General features: G+C 39.3%; 1 protein-coding gene across 1 annotated transcript; it reads right to left on the bottom strand.

Moving 5' to 3' along the window:
* Nucleotides 1–789: 789 nt before the first annotated feature.
* Nucleotides 790–19,420, bottom strand: LOC117452560 (centrosomal protein of 78 kDa-like). Its single transcript, XM_034091269.1, is given in 17 exon segments — nt 790–2,715; nt 2,717–3,144; nt 4,075–4,207; nt 12,996–13,177; nt 14,018–14,095; nt 14,230–14,385; nt 14,514–14,556; nt 14,751–14,868; nt 15,373–15,475; nt 15,985–16,049; nt 16,428–16,541; nt 16,658–16,832; nt 16,988–17,091; nt 17,194–17,266; nt 17,564–17,739; nt 17,895–18,163; nt 19,258–19,420. Coding segments are annotated over 16 exon segments (2,313 nt in total). The 5' UTR covers nt 18,157–18,163; nt 19,258–19,420; the 3' UTR covers nt 790–2,612.
* Nucleotides 19,421–19,688: the final 268 nt, after the last annotated feature.

The following is a 19,688-nucleotide window of genomic DNA, read 5'->3' as shown; positions in this document are numbered from 1 at the left end:
GAACTTATGAAGTGTGAATGCCCTTTTTGTTTGTCACTTTGGTCAACAGGAATGCGTAATGACTGTCATTTTCTCTCAGTGGAGATGTTGATCTTGGAGGAAATCTTTTGCCGGACCAGATGGAAAAAGGATTGGTATGTATGGATGGTATGTATTGGTATGGTATTGGTAAAGGCTTACAATTATGTCTCGGAAGCATTTGGCAGTGTGTCAGTTTCAGTGTTGTGTTTTTGTTGTGACAGCTTTATCAAATCCTCTCCATTTGGGTTTGTTTTCATCTCTGTCCCCTTTTGCTTGCCTTCTCACACACTGCTCTCCATTATCCCTGCTATCGTTCTTTCCATATCTGACGAGCAGCTTTACTGATGGCAGAGATCATAAACCATTACAGAAGTTTTCACACTGTTTCCTCTAACCCTTTACTCTGTTCTCGCAGTACTGAGATTAAAAGTGCAAATAGTCTGTGTCCTGAAATGATAACCAAAACATTTTCCAGGACACCGAAAGAATCAGAAGATCTTTCACGATTCCCTTATCGAAGCGGCTTCAGTACATTGATAGTGAAACACTCATTCATACAGCAGATTGTACGTAGTACTATCAACATTGTGTGGCATGACTGCCCATTGTTTTCTGCAGGAGACTATTAAAGCCCTTGCTCTGCACTCTCATAGCCTTTAAGCTATACATCATTCTGTATTTAAATCATGAGCTGTTATACATTTTTCAAATACGCCCAATAAAGGTTTTTCCAAAGCAGATCACTCATCACAAAGATCTAAACTCCACAAGTGTCAGAGTCATTTATTACTCACACAAGGTTCAAGAAATGTAAAGGAGGAACTTCACTTGATGCTAAAAATGCAGCGAACATTAAGAGCACCACATCCTGGGGTTTCAGCACCCGGTGACTCAGTGTTGGCTCCTGTCCAGCAGCTCATATGCTCGGTTTGGTCATCATGCTTTTACTTTTGTTATAAAGCTAACTTCGCTTTCAGTCTGACCCTGTAATATTCCTTGTTCCTGTAATTAATAGATTTTGTGAAAGAGAAATACAAGTTGAGAAGGGTCATCAAAGCAAACTGAAATAGCAATGTTCTTTATAGGCCACTATAAGGTTACATTTAAGACATTAGTCAACACAGGCTATAGTGGTCATAGCAGGCCAAGGCAGGCTGGCACAGCAACATTCAGCAGTGGTGCTTTTTGTTTATGGATTTAAATGGGGAAAAGTGCGGGCTTTTAAAAAAATGTATAGCACTATGATTTGTTGCACAAATGCCTAACCTAAATTCCACAACCATACTCTTATCTGACTTTTGGGGAAACTGCTACAGCAATAATGGGTCAGTCAAAAGTGACTCGTGATAGCAACCGTCCAATAACTGAGTAGTTGTTTCTTATCATGCCATTAAACATCCCTGACTGCCGCCACACATTGTCCACGGAAAACTAAGAAACTGAGGTAACAAAATACATTTTCATCCAAAACTATACTCTTACTACAAACCTCTATACCAGTCTGGAAAATATCAGAACATAATTAGCAGGTAGGTGTCCGAGGAAAGTTACTACCAAGAACAGATGCAAAAAAAAACGAAAAGATTAGGACACTGAGGTCTTTACAATTGCAGTACTTCTAGTTACCGTTTCAAAGAGCTGTACCTTTTACTGCTCACTTTTAACGGAAACCACATTGTCCAATAGCACACTGTGTTCTACTCAAAAGTCCTGCTTTGCTCACCAAGTCTCGTCTCTCAGGACAAAGCACCAAAAGAGGGAGTAAACAATAAAATGTAGAAAACAGATTGTGGGCCTGATGCATGTTCTGCATCAAGACATATTAGTTCAAATGTTTTAACATGTTTATGGCATAAACAAGGTATTTTAGGGCATATTTAAAAATCTTCAAGATGTGACATTCACAGGTAATTTGGGGCAATATCAGGTACATTATGCAGTGTGATGGTTTTCACACATTTCCCTCTTTGTAGTGACAGAAATAGTTTGTTATTCAATTAATAAGCTTAAAAAACACATTTTGAAATTTGTTTATTCAACATTTTCAATTTTAGGGAAGTGCAAAATATCCTAACAATTGATAAGAAGACTTATTATTAAATATCTATCAAAAATATGTTCTAAATAAGCCATAAAAAATAATAGTACACTAATTTACTGAAAGCTCGCATGAATTGGCATTTTAAGATTATTTTCCAATGAGTTTTGATGGGTTCCACATGAATGACATGAAGAGGTACTTGATAATCAAAAACGACTCGTGACTTGATTTAATTTCGAAAACCCAAATATTTTCTTGCACATTTTGTTGAATGAACTTTTTTAACTGTAGATACCACCAAATCAGTTTACTAACCATACATTGGATTATTTTTTATAAATATGTGTCTCAATTAATAACACATTTTAATTTGGTGGGATATTCAACAACCTGTGCTTTGGCTAGAATGCAACAAGATGTTTAATTGACTTGCAGAACTAATTGACGATGTACAAACTCTGGTCTTGCTTCTCCCAAAGATTAAAAACAAAAAATATGTGAAGTATTTCTACATCATAAATAAGTAACAGAATGAGTGGGTCAGAAAGACTCATTGTCTGAACTCCCCCCCCAGGACTCTTCCCTCTGACCCCGACTCACCTGCTGACACTAGCCTCCCCTCCCCCCTCCTGCTCGACCTCGCTGACCCCTCAGTCTGCCTTGTCACTGATAATGTCACTAACACTTGATCTTACGGACAGTCCACCATGAGAGCCGTTGCTATGGAGAGAGTGACTGTGTGCATAGCTGTATCTATGGGAGCCGCTGCTTCTGGGAGAGTTGCTGTTGCTCTTAGGATGGCCTGACTGAAAGGTTTTGCCAAAGGAAACCTTATCGAAGGATTTTTGGCTACGGAAGCTGTGCTCAGAACCTGAGTCCTGCTGGGTGTTAGGCTTTGAAAAATGATTTGGTTCCTCTTCCCCTCCGACACAAGGGTCTCCTGCGGGTCCAGAGGCATGATGGGAGGTCAGCACATCTCGTAGCCTGTCTTCACGCAAAAACTCCCTGACAGAGGGTGGCGATCGGGGCATCGTGCGGTCAGGCAGTCTGACATGAGGAGCGGGCGAGATGCGTACATCTACCTAAAATCAGAAATTGCATGTTTGATGAGAAAGATGTTTTGGTATATTAAACAAACCACTTAATTAATGGGATGCAGGCTAGGAATAAAGTGCTACTTCCAGAAAATAGACAAACTTAGGAACTATAACAACACTATATGATACAGGACAAGCGCCTCATGGAGGACCTTGAAAGAAAAGTTACTGGTCTCAAAAATATAAATAATCAAATTTGACATGATTTTGGTATACACTGTAATAGGTCAAATTAATCCAGGTCATGCAGTTCGAAAACATTAAAATTCAGTTTACAGTGTGTGGTGTTGATTCATCCTTTTAACCAAAGTGTCATATTTGCTGTGAAGCTGACCGTTGAGCGGCCCAGACCAAGCAAGGAGGCAGAGGCAGAACGTCCAAAAATATAACAGGTCTCCCTTGAAAAAGAGATCTATGATCTCAATGGGACCAATCTGGTTAAATAAAGGTTTGAAATTAAATGAAATGAATAACCCGGCGTGGGCATTTATTAAAAACACGGGCACAAAGTTCACAGTCTCAATCCTGCTGTTCTCTTTGTCCACATCCTGCAGCCACAAGGATCTCACACACACCCAGCCCTCTCAACAGACAGGGCAACAGAGCCTAAATACCCACCCTCCAATCATCACAACAAGACACAGGTGAGGGGGGAGGAGACAACACAGGACACCAGGTGCACACAATCATCAGCCACAGACAACATATACTGTGCAATCACGCCAACAAAGTGCCCTATCACCCGGCCTGAAGCCGTCAGTCCATATCGTCACATTTGCCCTATACTGTATATGGAATTCATGGTCTAAAATCCTAAGCTACAAATGTAATAATACCAATACTGAAGTTATAACCCAATCACATTTCCCTTACAATTGGAAAACATGTCCTATACATTGCTTTGTAATGCCTTACCAAAGAGGGAGCATCAGTCTTCTTCCAACCGTCCCCGTACTCCCCTCGTCCTAAAGTAGAGGAGAGCTGAGGTCTCCCCGGAGGATGGAAGTCTGACTTGTCAATTCCAGCCATTGAGGCCAATTGGCCGAGACTACAAAAAAACAAAGAAGAGATTAAATTAATTAGAGTTAAGGAAAAGCGCACATGCATTTCAATCACACCCTAGTCATTTTAGAAACTGACCTGGTAAAAAGTAAACAATTTCTCACATATAGGTTGCTGTACTCAACTGCTAAATAAAATGGCAGTGAGACGTTACGTACGATTAATAACTTCACGATACACTGGTGAATGAAGCGTATTCAAACCCCTCTCATTCATTAAAAAAAAAAAATACAAAAAAGGAAACATCCACAAAAGCCCACTCAAGAGGAACAAACTTCAGGAGAGTAAAATAGTTTCTATATTACATCCATATATGTATGTAATGTGCTATTCGGGGGCTAAAAGGCTAATATAAATGAAAGCTCTATGCTCTGTCATGGTGAAACTCATCCGGTAAAAATGAAAGTATCTTTTAAACTGGGCACAGCACCATGTTTCTAAATGGAGCATCAGAACAAGTGGACTTCTGTTTTTAAAGGGCATCTCAGAACGAAACAGAAATCCAACAAAGTGACCACAGTAAGCAGCCGGTTTACAAAAAGTAGCCCATCCGATAAATAGATGATGGAGATAAACATCTGACCCCGGAGTCAGTGATAGGATGTGCTTTTAAGCTTTTGAGTCTTTATGAACACAGAAAGGGTCTACTTGACTGTTTCACTTTGACGTCTGAGGTCATCATGCAGTCCAGTATGATGGACCATCAACAAACCAACTTTGAGATGATCGAAAAGTAGAGCAAATCAAATAAATAACACTAAATGTATTATCTTATACCTTTATTGCAAGTATACTGGTTGATTTGTGCATTGACAAAATATTCACACAATCTAAAAAATCTTCTTGAAGAATCACAAGTAATGTGGAACTAATGGCCAAGTAGCTAATTACACTTTGCGATATTAGGATATCAGAAAGAGACAAATTATAGTCTCATATCACAATATTAATGTCAATATATTACCAAGCCTTAACAACTTGTGTATTTTTATACATAAGCACATTTTTATAAAGTATCAATATTTATATAAATATATTAGGGCTGTTATACCATTTTTCGGGCTCCGGATATTCGGTAGTAATCAGCAGCGAATATTGGGATATAGCAGCGAAGCCAGGCTTCAACACGTGTATTTCGGTGTATTCAAGGCATTCATTTTGTTATTCTAATCTACAGTATTGTTGTTTATAGTTATTTGTTAATATATATAACCCAATTTAGTAAAGGATAACGTTTATGGTTAAGCGTTAGCACCCCCCGAAGAGGCACAAGCTCTAACGTTGATATTGGAGATTTCAATAAATTCAATTTGTCAGCCGCAGTGCAGCGCGGCTGACAAACCCGAATAACAAATTGAAAACGGAATAGTAGGCCAACGACCGAATATTCGGGTACAGCCCTAAAATATATAAACTTTCAGAATCTCTTTACACAGAGGGGACACATGTTTATAAATGAAAAAGTGGATTTTGCATAATAGGTGACCTTTAAAGTGTCATAAAGCAATGTTTGAAAAAACAGCCTTAATAGACATTGTTATCAGCTTATTACTGATATGTTAGTCAACTTAGTGGACTAGCAGACTCCGAGCGTACTGAGTATCACATAAAGTTGTGCACAATGTTCATTCGTCCCTTATCTTGTAGCACTCGTTTAGCCCACCAATTTCTGGAACAAAGATATCTGGTATCCTACTAGAAGTTTAACTTTTGTATCTTCTATAATCTATACATTCAATTTTGTGCTGAGCAGGTAGGGTTGACTTGGCTTGTCTGAGCTCATTTGCTTTAAAAGAAACGTCCTGCTGTTTTATAATGAGAGATGAGGGAGAGCCGATAGGAGTAAACCATACATTTTTATTTTTGTAAAGATCTATAAACTATACCTATATTATAATTTGCTAAATCTCATCTGCAAAAACAATGATCTGATCCGATTGCAGTCCCCTAACTGGTGTTAGTGCACAGCAAGGCTCTGTCACCTTTTTACTGATATTCACTTTATGGCCAAAGTAAAGAAACGAGACAGAATCTGCTAATGGCCATTGACAATGACAATGCAACCGAGCAAAGCAACAAATTAAAAAGATAGGTAGATAAGGACTGAATGGAAATAATAAAAGGCTTCAATTAATGAATGAAAACTAGTGGACGTCTCAAAGTGAAAGCATTGTATCAGAATGAAACTCTCCTATAGAAAAAAGGGAACAAATAGACCACTCTTTTGAAAGGGCATCCCAGAATCAAACAGAGATTCAACTCTTCATTTATAGGAAGCAGTCGGTTTACAAAAATATCCTGGCACTCGGGGTGTGTGCACTAGTGTTGTCACGATACCAACATTTTGGTTTCGATACCGAGTCAAGAATTGCAATTCCGATACTTTTCTTAAAAAAATGGAAATATGGAATATCTGCTTTAAAATGAGGAATAACAGATGATTTTAGCAGTCAGAACAACTAAAGCAGCAGTGTTACTAAGAACAGAAACGCCAAAGAGTCACATCTAATATAAATATATATAAAAGTATTTATTTTAATTGTGTAGCAGTGAGTTTAACATTTTGGCAGCACTGTTGAGCATTTTGAAAATGTATTTTCATGCCTCTGTGCAAGGCTTAGTCTTTCTATCTTTATAGCCACTGGTGTAAAGTAACTAAGTTCATAAACTCAAGTACTACTTGGGTACAATTTTGAGATACTTGTACTTTATTTAAGTATTTAAGTGTTTCTTTTGCTACTTTGTACTTCTAATCCACTACAGTTCAGAGGTACATGGTGTACTTTTACTCCACTACAGTTCAGAGGTACATGGTGTACTTCTAATCCACTACAGTTCAGAGGTACATGGTGTACTTCAACTCCACTACATGTATTGAATCCCTTTAGTTACTTCACAGATCTGGATGAATGATGTGAATTCTAACCAAGTGTTGAATCAGACTTTAGTTCCACCTGGAGTAAATCCACCAGCTACCCTGCAGTTTACAAAGTACTTCAAACTAGCTGCACCTTTACCAGCTTTGAGAACACTTTCATGATCAATCATTATAAAACATATCATATATATTATTCTGAAATGGACCAATCTGCACCATGACTACTTTTACTGTCGCTACTTTAATACTTTTACTTGAGGAACATTTTGAATGCAGTACTTTTACTGTAACAGAGTATTCCTACACTCTGGTGCTTCTAGTACAAGACCTGAGTACTTCTACTTTTACTGTCGCTACTTTAACTATATTTTGATGAGAATACTTTTGTACTTTTATTTGAGGAACATTTTGATTTCAGGATTATTCCTACATTCTGGTACTTCTACTTTAACTCAAGTACAAGACCTGGGTACTTCTACTTTTACTCAAGTACAAGATATATACTTATATACCACCTCCGTTTATAGCCTATGAAAAAAAAACTAATAGAAAACGAAGGCTACAGCTAACGTTAGCAGATAGTGATGCTAGTTTGCTAGTTAAGTTTGCTCAACGATAATATGGCGACAGAAAAACTTTTCAGTGCACATCACCCTCTTCCGCTCCGACAGGGAGCTCTGCTCTGAACGGCCCGTTCAGACTTCTGGCGTCTTTTTTGTCAACAAGCCGAGGCGCAGCGGCAGTTGCACTCCCACTTGCAGCCATGCTTCTCGTTTTCTCACATGCTCTGGCAGCTCGCGCGTGGCCACGTGCACGAGAGAGGGGAGGGACTTAGAGCGTGCTTGAGAGGAGCGGGACTGCAGTATGGGCATAGATATGTCTCATAATTATTTGTGTGAACATACAAATAATTTGTGTGTAAATATGTGATTTGTAAATGTAAAACACCATCCACAAATGCATTTAAAAGATTTGCAAACTCACCAAAAAATGTGCAAGTGTAAAACGGATCTGCAAATACGCTAAATATTTTCACAAATAAAAAAAAAATCTGTGAATATCTCTTTAACATTTACAACTTTCGATCAGGCATTTGTGAATCCATTTTGTATTTGTCGACCAAAAATGCGCTTGCGGATCTCAAATCTCTGCTCGTGGATCGTCTTTTTACACACACGGAATTTTGAGACATATTTTCCGCCGGTCTCTTCTAAAATCTACTCGTGTCACTCGGTTATTTTCGGAAACCACGTGATTGCCCGCTGATGACGACATTTCCGCATGATTTCAAAGTAAGAGCATGATGGTTTGTTTAATGCTCTGTTTTTATATTATAATGAACAGCGGAACGTTAGATGCATTTTTTATCATCATCATCATCATCATCATGTTATAGTGATAGTTAGTTTGTGTTAGTTTATTGGTTCAATACAGCATATATCGAGCACATGCATTGATGTTGAAGTACAGGCTAAGTTACAATGTAAAATTGTAAGTACAATGTAAAGTCCTGTGCTCTGCAGGTGCCGGTAAAGAGCAATAGAATGACAAAACCTTTCCAAACAAAACAACTAGTAGGGCGGGCAGGCAGGCAGGCAGGCGGAGGGGCTATTGCTCTAAACTGGAAAAAGGGCCTCCCCCCGAACAAAAACATAAGACCTTTTTTTTTTTAATGTAAAAGAAACCAAATGATTATTACATCAACTAAATTGAACAGTAATTCACATCTCATAACAAATAAATAAGCTAAGGCGACTACTTGCATTCGGTGACTTAATTTCAACTATTAAAGACAAAATGGGGACAATTCTGTTCTAATGTATTTTACCTGTCCGTGCAGTCCAGACATACTGATAAAATAGGGCCTCTAACCAGGGGTTGAATTGGGCCGGGGCTGTCCGGGGCTCAGCCCCGGCACATAGGACGATGCTCTGACGTCATCACCCTCGCTCATTTGTCATTTATTTAAGCCATAATGTCAAAACATCTCTCGTTCTTAATATAGACTTTATTTAGGGTCGATATGTGTTGACTTCAAAATTTAAAATAGCAGATCTCTGTGACAGGATATAGTTGTTCCGCTTAGTGAACGTGTGTCTCTGCTCCGATCAGGAGCTGCAGCACCGTGGCTCCTTCGTGCAGAGAATCTGCAGCGGTGTGTGTGTGTGTGTGTGTGTGTGTGTGTGTGTGCAGAGAGTCTGCAGTGGTACCGCCAAACCACCGACGCGTCTTGTAACACGGAGCCCGTTTCCTACACCATCAGGGCCGGTTCTAACCAATTTGCTGCCCTAGGCGAGATTTTAGCTGGCGCCCCCCCTTGCCAGAAAATCGTTCAGTAGAACAAATAAAAGTATCCAAGTAATACACAATAGAATATATAAAGAATAAATGAAAAATCTCTACAAAAGACCAATGCACTACATAAACAGAAACGTATTGACATGTTGGTTATATACATCAAAAAGGCTTCAAATGTATTCAGTATTATATGAACATGTTTTAATTGGGGTGAGGACATCACATCCTCTAGGGGGGTCCGGGGTATGCCCCCCCGGGAAGAAATGTTTGAACATTTAAAGTAACATGCTTCAATCTGGTGCACTTAGAGCACACATTACTAGAGACCTGATCTAGGGGGTACAACTCTAACGGCCGTCCACACAGCGGCGTGCGTTGAAGCTTCCCGGCGGGCGTGTCTGAAACTCAACCAACAACCAATCACATGAATCTCCCGCCCCTGACATACAAGCAGCGGTTTGATTGGCTAGAGCTTGTACTGTCATATGATTCGATTGGCTAACGCTTCTGCCGTGGCTTCAAAACTTGAACATTGCTCAACTTTTGCAGCGAGCCACGCCAGCAAAGTGACGTTACCCCATTCAAAATGAATGGTGAAGCTTGCAACGCACGCCGCTGTGTGGACGGGCCGTAAAACACCCATATGAAAAAGATTGGTTTACATTTTAATAACCAAATATGTGAACATAACCAATAATCTACCATAGCCAATAGCAAATAAATGCAACTTGTTTTCTTTTTGTTGTTCATTCATATTTTATTTTACCTAGTTAACATGTATGTGTATCTCTCAAGTTTTAAACGATATTTTTGGTTACTGTCCTATAGTATACATTGAAATGATTTCAAACCTGTTTACCCCAATAATTATAAAAGAGTGCCTTGGAAATATTTGTTTACATAAATTGAATTTATCTCTCTCGCTCGATCCCACGCCCACTTTGGCTGTGAGCTGCGGGTGCCAGATAAGCCAACACCCCCCACTTTCATCACTTACAGCATCCATCGTACAGGGCAAATGAAAAGTGTAACCGGGGTGAAAAGGGTGTTACCTTGACTTAATTATGAATGTTGTTACATCAAGGCCGAAAATTAGGATGAGCGCAAACAGTCAAAAAAATGTTTTCCCTCCCAGAGCTGCCAGCGCAGCGCCCCCCCCCCAGATCTGGCGCCCTAGGCAACCGCCTATATTGCCTATGCCAAAAACCGGCCCTGACTTAACCTAACAACTTATTTAATTTGTTTTCACAATTACTGATGTCATGTTTTTTTTATTCTTGAAGAGAATGTATTTTTTTCTGGCATTCTTCCAGGATTAACAAAAATAAGAATAACATTGAGAACAATCTTTGAAGTAAATGGCTGTTGTTAAACGCTTCCCACATTTACTTCAATCGTATAATAGAAAAGATAAAAGTACCCAAGGAATACACAATAGAATATATAAAGAATAAATGAAAAATCTCTACAAAAGACCAATATACTACAAAAACAGAAACGTATTGACATGTTGGTTATTATATATACATCAAAAAGGCTTCAAATGTATTCGGTATTGAATGAACATGTTTGAATTGGGGTGTGGACGTCACATCCTCTTGTGGGGTCCGGGGGTATGCCCCCCCCAGGAAGAAATGTTTGAACATTTAAAGTAAAATGCTTCAATCGGGTGCACTTTGAGCACACATTACTAGAGACCTGACCGGGGGTAGAACTCTAAACACCCATATGAAAAAGATTGGTTTACATTTTAATAACCAAATATGTGAACATAACCAATAACCTACCATAGCCAATAACAAATAAATGCAACTTATTTTATTTTTGTTGTTCATTCATATCTTATTTTACCTAGTTAACATTTATTTCTGCATATTTTTGTATCTCAAGTTTTAAACGATATGTCTGGTTTACTGTCCTATAGTAAACATTGAAATGATTTCAAACCTGTTTACCCCAATAATTATAAAAGAGTGCCTTGGAAATATTTGTTTGCATAAATTGCATTTATCTCTCTCGCTCGATCCCACACCCACTTTGGCTGTGAGCTGCGGACGCCTGATAAGCCAACACCCTCCACTTTCATCACTGACAGCGCCCATCGTACGGGGCAAATGAAAAGTGTAACCGGGGTGAAAAGGGTGTTACCTTGACTTAATTATGAATGTTGTTACATCAATGCCGAACATTAGGATGAGCGCACACATTCAAAATGTCGCCCTAGGCGACCGCCTATGTCACCTATGCCAAGAACCGGCCCTGTACACCATGCTAAATGTATGTCTGCATAAAGCTGAGTTATGATCGGTCATAATAACACAGAATATGGTGATGATTAAATAGTTTACAGTGAGATTTACTCCTTTTGGCCATACTCACGCAGCCCTACAAATGAATTGAGATTTCCACACAAATGTTCTTTAGCAAGTGTGCAGAGCAGTGTTGATTTAAAAAAGCAATTTGAAGGTTGGATATTTGTAAACCTTTTTTTGTGTATATATATTCATAATTTAAGATGTAAATGAATTCCAGTTTATTTGTAGTACTTTCTATTTTTATTGTGACATTTGGTGGCATCAATGTCTGCATTTGATACAGATAATGGAGCAGTTGCTTTAGGGCCACAGTGTAGGCCTATATCCCTTAAGGTCAAATAATGAGATCCTCGACCTCCAGGGAGTGGAAGCAGAGCGCTGAACACACACGGCTCTTATTAAAAACGGCGCTTCTTCTTTCGTATAACGTTAGATGTCCAACTCGGTGTCGTGTAGCCATTCCCGCATCTCTGGTCCTAAGTCGAAGAGGCTGGCTTCCGAGGGTGGTCTATATAAGGGGCAGATGGTGATTATTATTATTATTATAAGGAAAAACGGCGCTTTTTCACGGGAGTACTTTTCCCCGTCATTCTTAAAGTACCGATACTAATGAAACGGAGGAATCGTACCGTTTTTAACGGCAGGGTATCGCGGTACCTTTCAAGTATCGGTACACCGTGCAACACTAGTGTGCACTAGAGCCACATCTTCCCCTCACTCATGTGGCAGGATCCCTTCATCACATTACTCTTGTGCACCATCATTTACAAGCTCTCAAAATACTTGGCTTTTTCACTTTGATTTCTGATCATCTTCATCTACAAAACATGATGTCGTTTTTACATACACAAGGTCTAAGTCTATGTTACTAAGCTCTAGTTTTAAAACATTAAACAAATCGTCAATGAATGACCTTTGGGCAGTTTTTAAACCATTGGCCAACAAAATGTAAGGCATCACCTTGGTTTCGATTACCTAATAGACGTTTACCTAAAAATATAATAAATTGATTGATAATAACAATGGTTCCGGAAGAAATGATATGAAAACTAAATCTGATAAAGAAACATATGACAATAAAAGTTCAAAAACAAGAATGAAACTCCTTTGTGACTCAGCAAGTCAGCATGTGTGAAAAACCAACATCATATGATGGCAGAGCGGAATTTCCACAGATATCTTATGTAATTGAAAGTCACAAGGTTATATAACAATTATTTAAACCACAGACACCCACAAACTATTTGGCAATGTCCAATTGAACAATGGAAAAGAGTTCTGACCCAGCATCCTTGAGGAGGTCCAGGAAGGCATGGAACTTTGTGAATGAGCTCTCGATGCTCTCCAGGACGGCCTCATCTTCCAGAGCACTGATGGCCGCTGGAGCTGAAGCAGAGCCGGTGGCAGCCAGCGCCTCCGAGAGGGAGAAGTTGTTGTCACGGAGACGGGCATTGTCCAACTCGTACTGCACAGAAATAAGAAAGAAATAGAGAATAAAGGAGCATAAGGAAGCCAGTCTTTTGATGGTTCATTTCCAAAACTACTTTACACAGTTCTGTAACTTAGACCCATGACAAACATGACATAATTGGGAGAAGTAAGTGTGCCCTTTGAGTGGCCCTTGAGCACAGCACGGGACCCCTACTCTGCTCCACTGTAATACCTGCTGACTGCCCTAATACTAGGATGGGTTAAATGCAGAGGCTAAATTTCACTGCGTGTTCGGTGCTGTGTACACAGTTGATGCTATAATGAGGATTTGATTTAAATCTTTATTTACTGTTGTCTGGGGTGACTGTGGCTGCGAGGGAGTGCGGTCGTCTTTCAACCAGCAGGTTGTGGGTTCGATCCCAGCCCGTGCAGTCAACATGTCGATGTATCCTTGGGCAAGATACTTAACCCTGAGTTGCTCCCGATGTCATGGCCAACGGTGTGTGAATGTTAGTTCCTAGAGCAAGTGGCACTGCTCTGTATGAATGGGTGTGAATGACATGTAGTATGTAAAGCGCTTTGAGGGGTCGTAAAGACTGGATAAAGCGCTATATAAGTACAGTCCATTTAATATTCATCTACGATCTAAGGACATTTCAGACTGAACAATAAACACTTTGGAGTTAAACGACCATAATTATCCAAGGGCTGCTTCAGTGTGGCTGACCAACACCTAAACTATATAATGCTAGTGTGGAGTCTAAATCCTGCTATGTGACAGCAGAAAGCTCGGCACAGACAAGATTCCAGTTGCAAAAGAGGAAAAATAAATAGGGCAGAAAATCACAAGTTATTATTTTGAGATCATCATTACCTCCATGAGCCTTGACTCAGCTCTCAGTCTGGCTCTGCGCTCCTCTGCCAGCCTCAGACGACACTCTTTTAGCTCCATCTGCAGGGCGTAAAACACACACGGATATACAGCATGTTCCCAGTGCTTCATAGTAAGTCCAAAAGATTAGCACCTGTCTTACATACAAAACTTTTAAAAGCTCAAAAAACATTTGTTAGCCTGATGTGACCAACCTGTAAATGGTTCAACTTCCGTTCAGTGATCCTGTCCTGGAGATGAGGAGAAGATGGTCTCTGCTCCACTTCCACGACTACTTCTTCATCTTCCACTTCCTCATAGTCATCTGCCTCTGAATCCGTCTCCATAGTAACCTTCACGGTAGCTGCACCCTAATGATAAACCATTAAGTTGAAAAAACAATTTGTCTGCTGTATGCTTTACACGTTATTAAGATACATTTGAATTTGTTTTGTAGCTTCTATAGTTATACACTGTATATAAACAAAAGAAAACTCACCTCAAAGCTTTGATCCATCACACAAACTCCAGGAGGAAAACCTCTGCAACAAAGGCATCAAACAGAATATTAGTGTAGAGCGCCATCACAGCGAAACCAGGCGAATGCCATGGAAATAAAGGAGGTACGTTTCTTTCGGGATGGTTCAGAGGACATGTTGAGAGAATGAAGCCAAAACAGTGTTTATCATTTAAAAATGATGCAAGAGTGTTGATTGGTTTGCCAACATCTCCTCACCTCTGGCGTTCAGCTCGTGCAGCAGCTCGCCAAGGTACACACTCGGAGCGGGAATAAGGCTTCTGGGTCGGAGCAGCGTCTGAGCGCCGTCCTCTGGGAGATGGTCCTTTACGAGGGGCTGCACCAGAAAGACAGCCCTGTTAACAACTGGACACTCATGAAGGGAGAGCTTTAAGCCACACAGGGATGGTTATAAACATCACAAGCAAAAGAGAAGAAAGGCTAATGAGTCCAGTTGAAAACATTTGTTGTATATCTATCAGTTATTGAGACAGAAATATGGCACATACATACATCTTTTGCTTTTGATATTTATTAGAGGGTATTCACGGCAAGGGGAATCAAAATGGTTGACTTTCTACCAAGGAACTACATAATTATCCCATCTATATAAAAGGTAGACTTGTTGTTAAAACCTTTTTTTTCAAGGACATGTAAACCATATCAACAATTTTTTGAATTGCAGAACAAAGATAGAAGAGGAAGAAGTTCATACCATGTCTCCAGATGACTTTAAAGCCAAAAGGTAACAAAGAAAACACGTAAGTATGAAATAAAAAAAGGTATCTCAAACACAACACAAGAGATCCAACACTGAAGGTTGTGCAATGTATTCATTTACCTATCCTAAATGTAGTTTTCCCCCTGGCTGTGCTGGGTACAGCTCTCCTCTTAGGAGCAGACGCTCTCTGTGGCTCTGAGGCTGCAGGCTTGATCCAGCAGTACTGTAGTACAACATGAGGAGAATACAAGCCATGACCACAACTTTGCAACAAAGAAGAAGCAAGCATGCACTCTGCATTTGGAAATCATTTGATATACCCTAAAAGAAGGTCGGCTGAGATGCATTGCACAAACAATTTTTTTTAATGGCTTGGGTGGCACTGCTCGGGGAGCGAAGGGTGGGGGGGGGGGTAGTCTGGGCTCATCTGCACGTGTATTTAATTATTTTTATTATATGTACTATGTTGTTTGTTATTTCCCACTATGACTATGTATGTCATTAAGTATGGTATTCCTGTCATGCCATGGTTTTTTTTAATTATTTCTTGTTGGCTGTTATGTTTGTTTTATACGTTGAAAAAGGGAAGCATTATTTCCACCCCAAAGAAGTCTGTACTGTTGCTTACACTTGTATGCTTCTTCTCAATACAAATATTTGAAACAAGCCAGCATGCAAGAACACCACTCATTCATTAAGACCCTGAATAAAGACATTAGCTGAGACACTCACCTCTGAAGACTGTCCGTCAGCATTCATCAGTACTTTCTCTAGAACTGTTTTAATTAGAACCTTGTCTGTGAAAAAACAAAACATTCATTAAGGAGAAATATTTCTCCAAAGATTTATGATTTTTAGTTTTCAGTTATGCTTTCAGATTGGATAACAATTATAGTACCAACTAATTATATTATTATAGAGAAGCTATTGCATTTTTTGCTATGGAAACACTACATACTTCATACTTGGTTAGAATAAGTGTGCCATTGGGACGCAGCTAAATAAACATCCAACAGAGCACTAGCTTCATCTAGAGGCCAAAATTCTTATTACACCTACAAGTACTGTGTGAAAAAAAATATACCTATAATTTATTATATTGTCCAAAGTTTTCTCCCGTGTGAAAAACATCTCGACAATCATATAAGTTTGATTGCATTGAGGAAGCTTCTTACCAATTAAAGGGTTGCTACGGATGTCCAGCACACAAAGGGCAGAATTTGTTTTCAAGGCTTCCAGCAACCGGCGAGCCCCTTCGTTGGACAGACCACACCTCTGTAGGTCAACAGCTGTTCAACCAATCACAAAACAACATCGAACATGAGCACAATGCCTGCCAAAACAGCAAGAAAACACGCTTTGCTTTGTCTCATTGTTATTCTGTCAGACCCACACACCTACTCACCTTTAACCCAGAGGTCCTCTGCCAGTTCATGAGCAAGAGCAGCAGCGCCCCGGTCCCCGATCAAGGTGTTACAGTTCAGTGTGACACGGCGCAGACCTCCCATACCCTCAAACTGAGGATGACGATACCTCAGAGACTCTGCCCATGCAGTACCATGCCTCTGCATTCCCTGATGCTGAGAGGAACAATTGCATTCATATACAATTCTCTTTTTAAATACAGGTACATTTTTAGAAGGGTCTGGGTTTACAATTATTTAATAATCACTACAGAAGATAGAACACATTCAATATAGTTTGCCAGTAACGTCTCAAATGTGAGATATTGCACCTTGATGATGTTGGCCATATGCTCTGCCCCTCTCCAGGTGAGATTACATCCTGTAAAGTCTACCGTCCTGATGCTTGTGGAATACTTCACACTTTGGCAAATAACTGAAACAGAGGAAAATGTAAGTTACAAATACATCATGCTCACATACTTCACGGTCTAGTGAAGGAATTACGAATAATAAATAATACTTTGAATATACAAACCCTCTAAGCCTTCGTCAGAGATTGGACAGTTAGCCAGAGATAGGTTTTCCAAGGAAACACTTTTTGCAAAACCCTGGAAGAGAATATAATTGTCTCATTATTCTTCCAAATGTCACTCCTAAACAGAGCTTCTATCAATATTCAGGTTTTCTGTCATGCACATCAATTTGTTAGGTGTTCTCAGCCTAGGTATCAGTAGTCACCACCAATTACGCTAAACAGGGTTATATTTCAACACAGTATTTGACAGTGAAGAAAAAAAGTGAATACAGATTGCAAATTTGCTTAGTGCCTGTCTCTCTGTATAAGTGAAACATCAACAATGAAATGGTTGAAACTTTACTCTTTGCACTTCAAATCATATATGTACCTTTGTCAATGTAATGAGGTCCCTTTCTCTCAGCGGAAGTCCATTAAGCTGCAGAGTCTTCAGGTTAGGAGAGACAGTCAGACACTCTCTCAGGGCCTTGCACAGTTTAAACGTCATGTCCTTAGAGCGAAAGGCTGGGATCCTCTTCCTGAGACAAGACTTATAGAACCTTTTGTCTGGAATTGGTGGTGATATGATTAATGTTCATTTACAAAATTGGACATTCAAGTTTTTGAAATAAACTATATTTGAAAAACATGATTAATTAAGAGGACAAAACAGCAGTTATTCCCACTATCACTTGGTGCGCCAGGTTTAATGTTTGCCTTACCTGCATCTCCAGAAGCCAGACTAGCTTGGTATGTGCTACTTATTGCAATGTGATGTAAGTGTTTGTTGATGCAAATAGAGTTTAAAATCGGGGGCCAGTCAGTGAGTCTGACCCGGTCTCCATTAAAGTCCAGTATTCCTGTGCCCAGGTTCATTTTGACAGCAGGGAGAGGGACTGACTCCTGTCTGGCACAGGCAGAGTCATAGAAGGCCAAAAAGTCCTGGCCCCCCCGCCCCCGAATGTGAGCACTGTCTTGAACCATCTTGGACCTGGAATAAATATATTTTTGAAAGAAATTAAAAAGCCTTTCTACAGTCAGAATAATTCAAGGTTAATAATGCCATGAGATTGTGTCTTCTACTTTTACTACTATTAAAACTTGATTAGAAATGACTACAGTATAATGTTTTTTAAAGTCACATTAGTACATATTCTGATATCTGACACCAAAAAGGGTGACCCCATATAAGCAGGGTAACTACATTTGATAAGGGTTAACTAAACAAGTAGTAGGGATAAATATTGGGAGTATTTCAGAGTCAATACCAATATATATGCAGTCAATTAACATTTCCTCAATAGCCAGTGGTGGGATGTAATGAGGTACATTTACTCAGGTACTGTGATTAAGTACAATTCTGAAGAACTTGTACTCTACTTGAGGATTCCCATGTTATGCAATTTATACTACATTTTGATAGCCAATGTTGTACTTTTTTCTCCATAAAATGTATTTGAAAGCTTTAGTTACTATTACTATAAGTGAATACAAATCAACTCATAAACAAACATAGATATATTAATATAAGTTAGATCCTAACTTATATTAGTAATATACCTTTATGTTTGTTTATTATTGCTGCTGGATACCCTAACTGTTAGGATATTCAGCAGCAGTACACAAAGTCAATTACATTTGCTCTACATTTACGAGTTGTTATAAAGACATTAATGCATCATAATAATCTGTAATTTAATATATGATTCTGAAATGGGCCACTAGAAGTAACGAGTACAAATGTTGGCAGCACTTGACTATATTTTGATGCCACTACTTTTATACAATTACTTGAGTAATATTTGGATTGTAAAACGTTGAATTGTAACAGAGTAAACACTAAGAGATGGTTTGGTTGGCTAGTAGTAAGTATATGCCACTACTTTTATACTTGTAATTAGTAGTAATTAAACAAAGTGGGAATTTAGAGTGCAGACAACCAGAGGCAAGTGGCGTTAGCAAGCTAAACTCCTAGCAACCGTTGGTAGTGAAGGAAAGTGTCAGGCGGTATCTAACAAGCCGTAAATAGTATTTAGCTGCACTTTCATGCACTATTAAATAACATTTATAAACATTAAGACATACCTTCCACATATACCTGAAGGATCTGTCTTTGTGGCACTGCTCCCTCGTTTGTTCTTGAATACTGTCTGGCAACTTATGTTATTGTTAGAGATGTGGACAAGCGCTCAAAAGTGGCGCTGTTGTGTTGTGCGGTTCATATGCGGTGAAGGCTCGAGTCGCCCCTTCCTCACTGTGTGCTGCCACCTACCGGGGCGGAGGTACAGTGGGTATATGAGAGCACATAAATGCATCAATGAATATAATCCAATACTTTTATGTCGTATTTGACAATATATGCAATTTGGTCTCCAAGGAGGGTCAAGAGAAAAACGCCATTTTGTTTGGTGTATTTGATATTTTAGATGTCTACTAGTTTATCTAGCAAAACAAGTGAATGTTTTAGCATTTTGGGCATGGATTATTTTATATTTCATTGATGAAAATGTCCTCCA

This window comes from Pseudochaenichthys georgianus, chromosome 9 (genome assembly GCF_902827115.2).
Source record: "Pseudochaenichthys georgianus chromosome 9, fPseGeo1.2, whole genome shotgun sequence".
NCBI classification, from domain to species: domain Eukaryota; kingdom Metazoa; phylum Chordata; class Actinopteri; order Perciformes; family Channichthyidae; genus Pseudochaenichthys; species Pseudochaenichthys georgianus.
The sequence above is the reverse complement of the archived record's forward strand: the minus strand, read 5'-3'. Positions and strand labels throughout refer to the sequence as shown.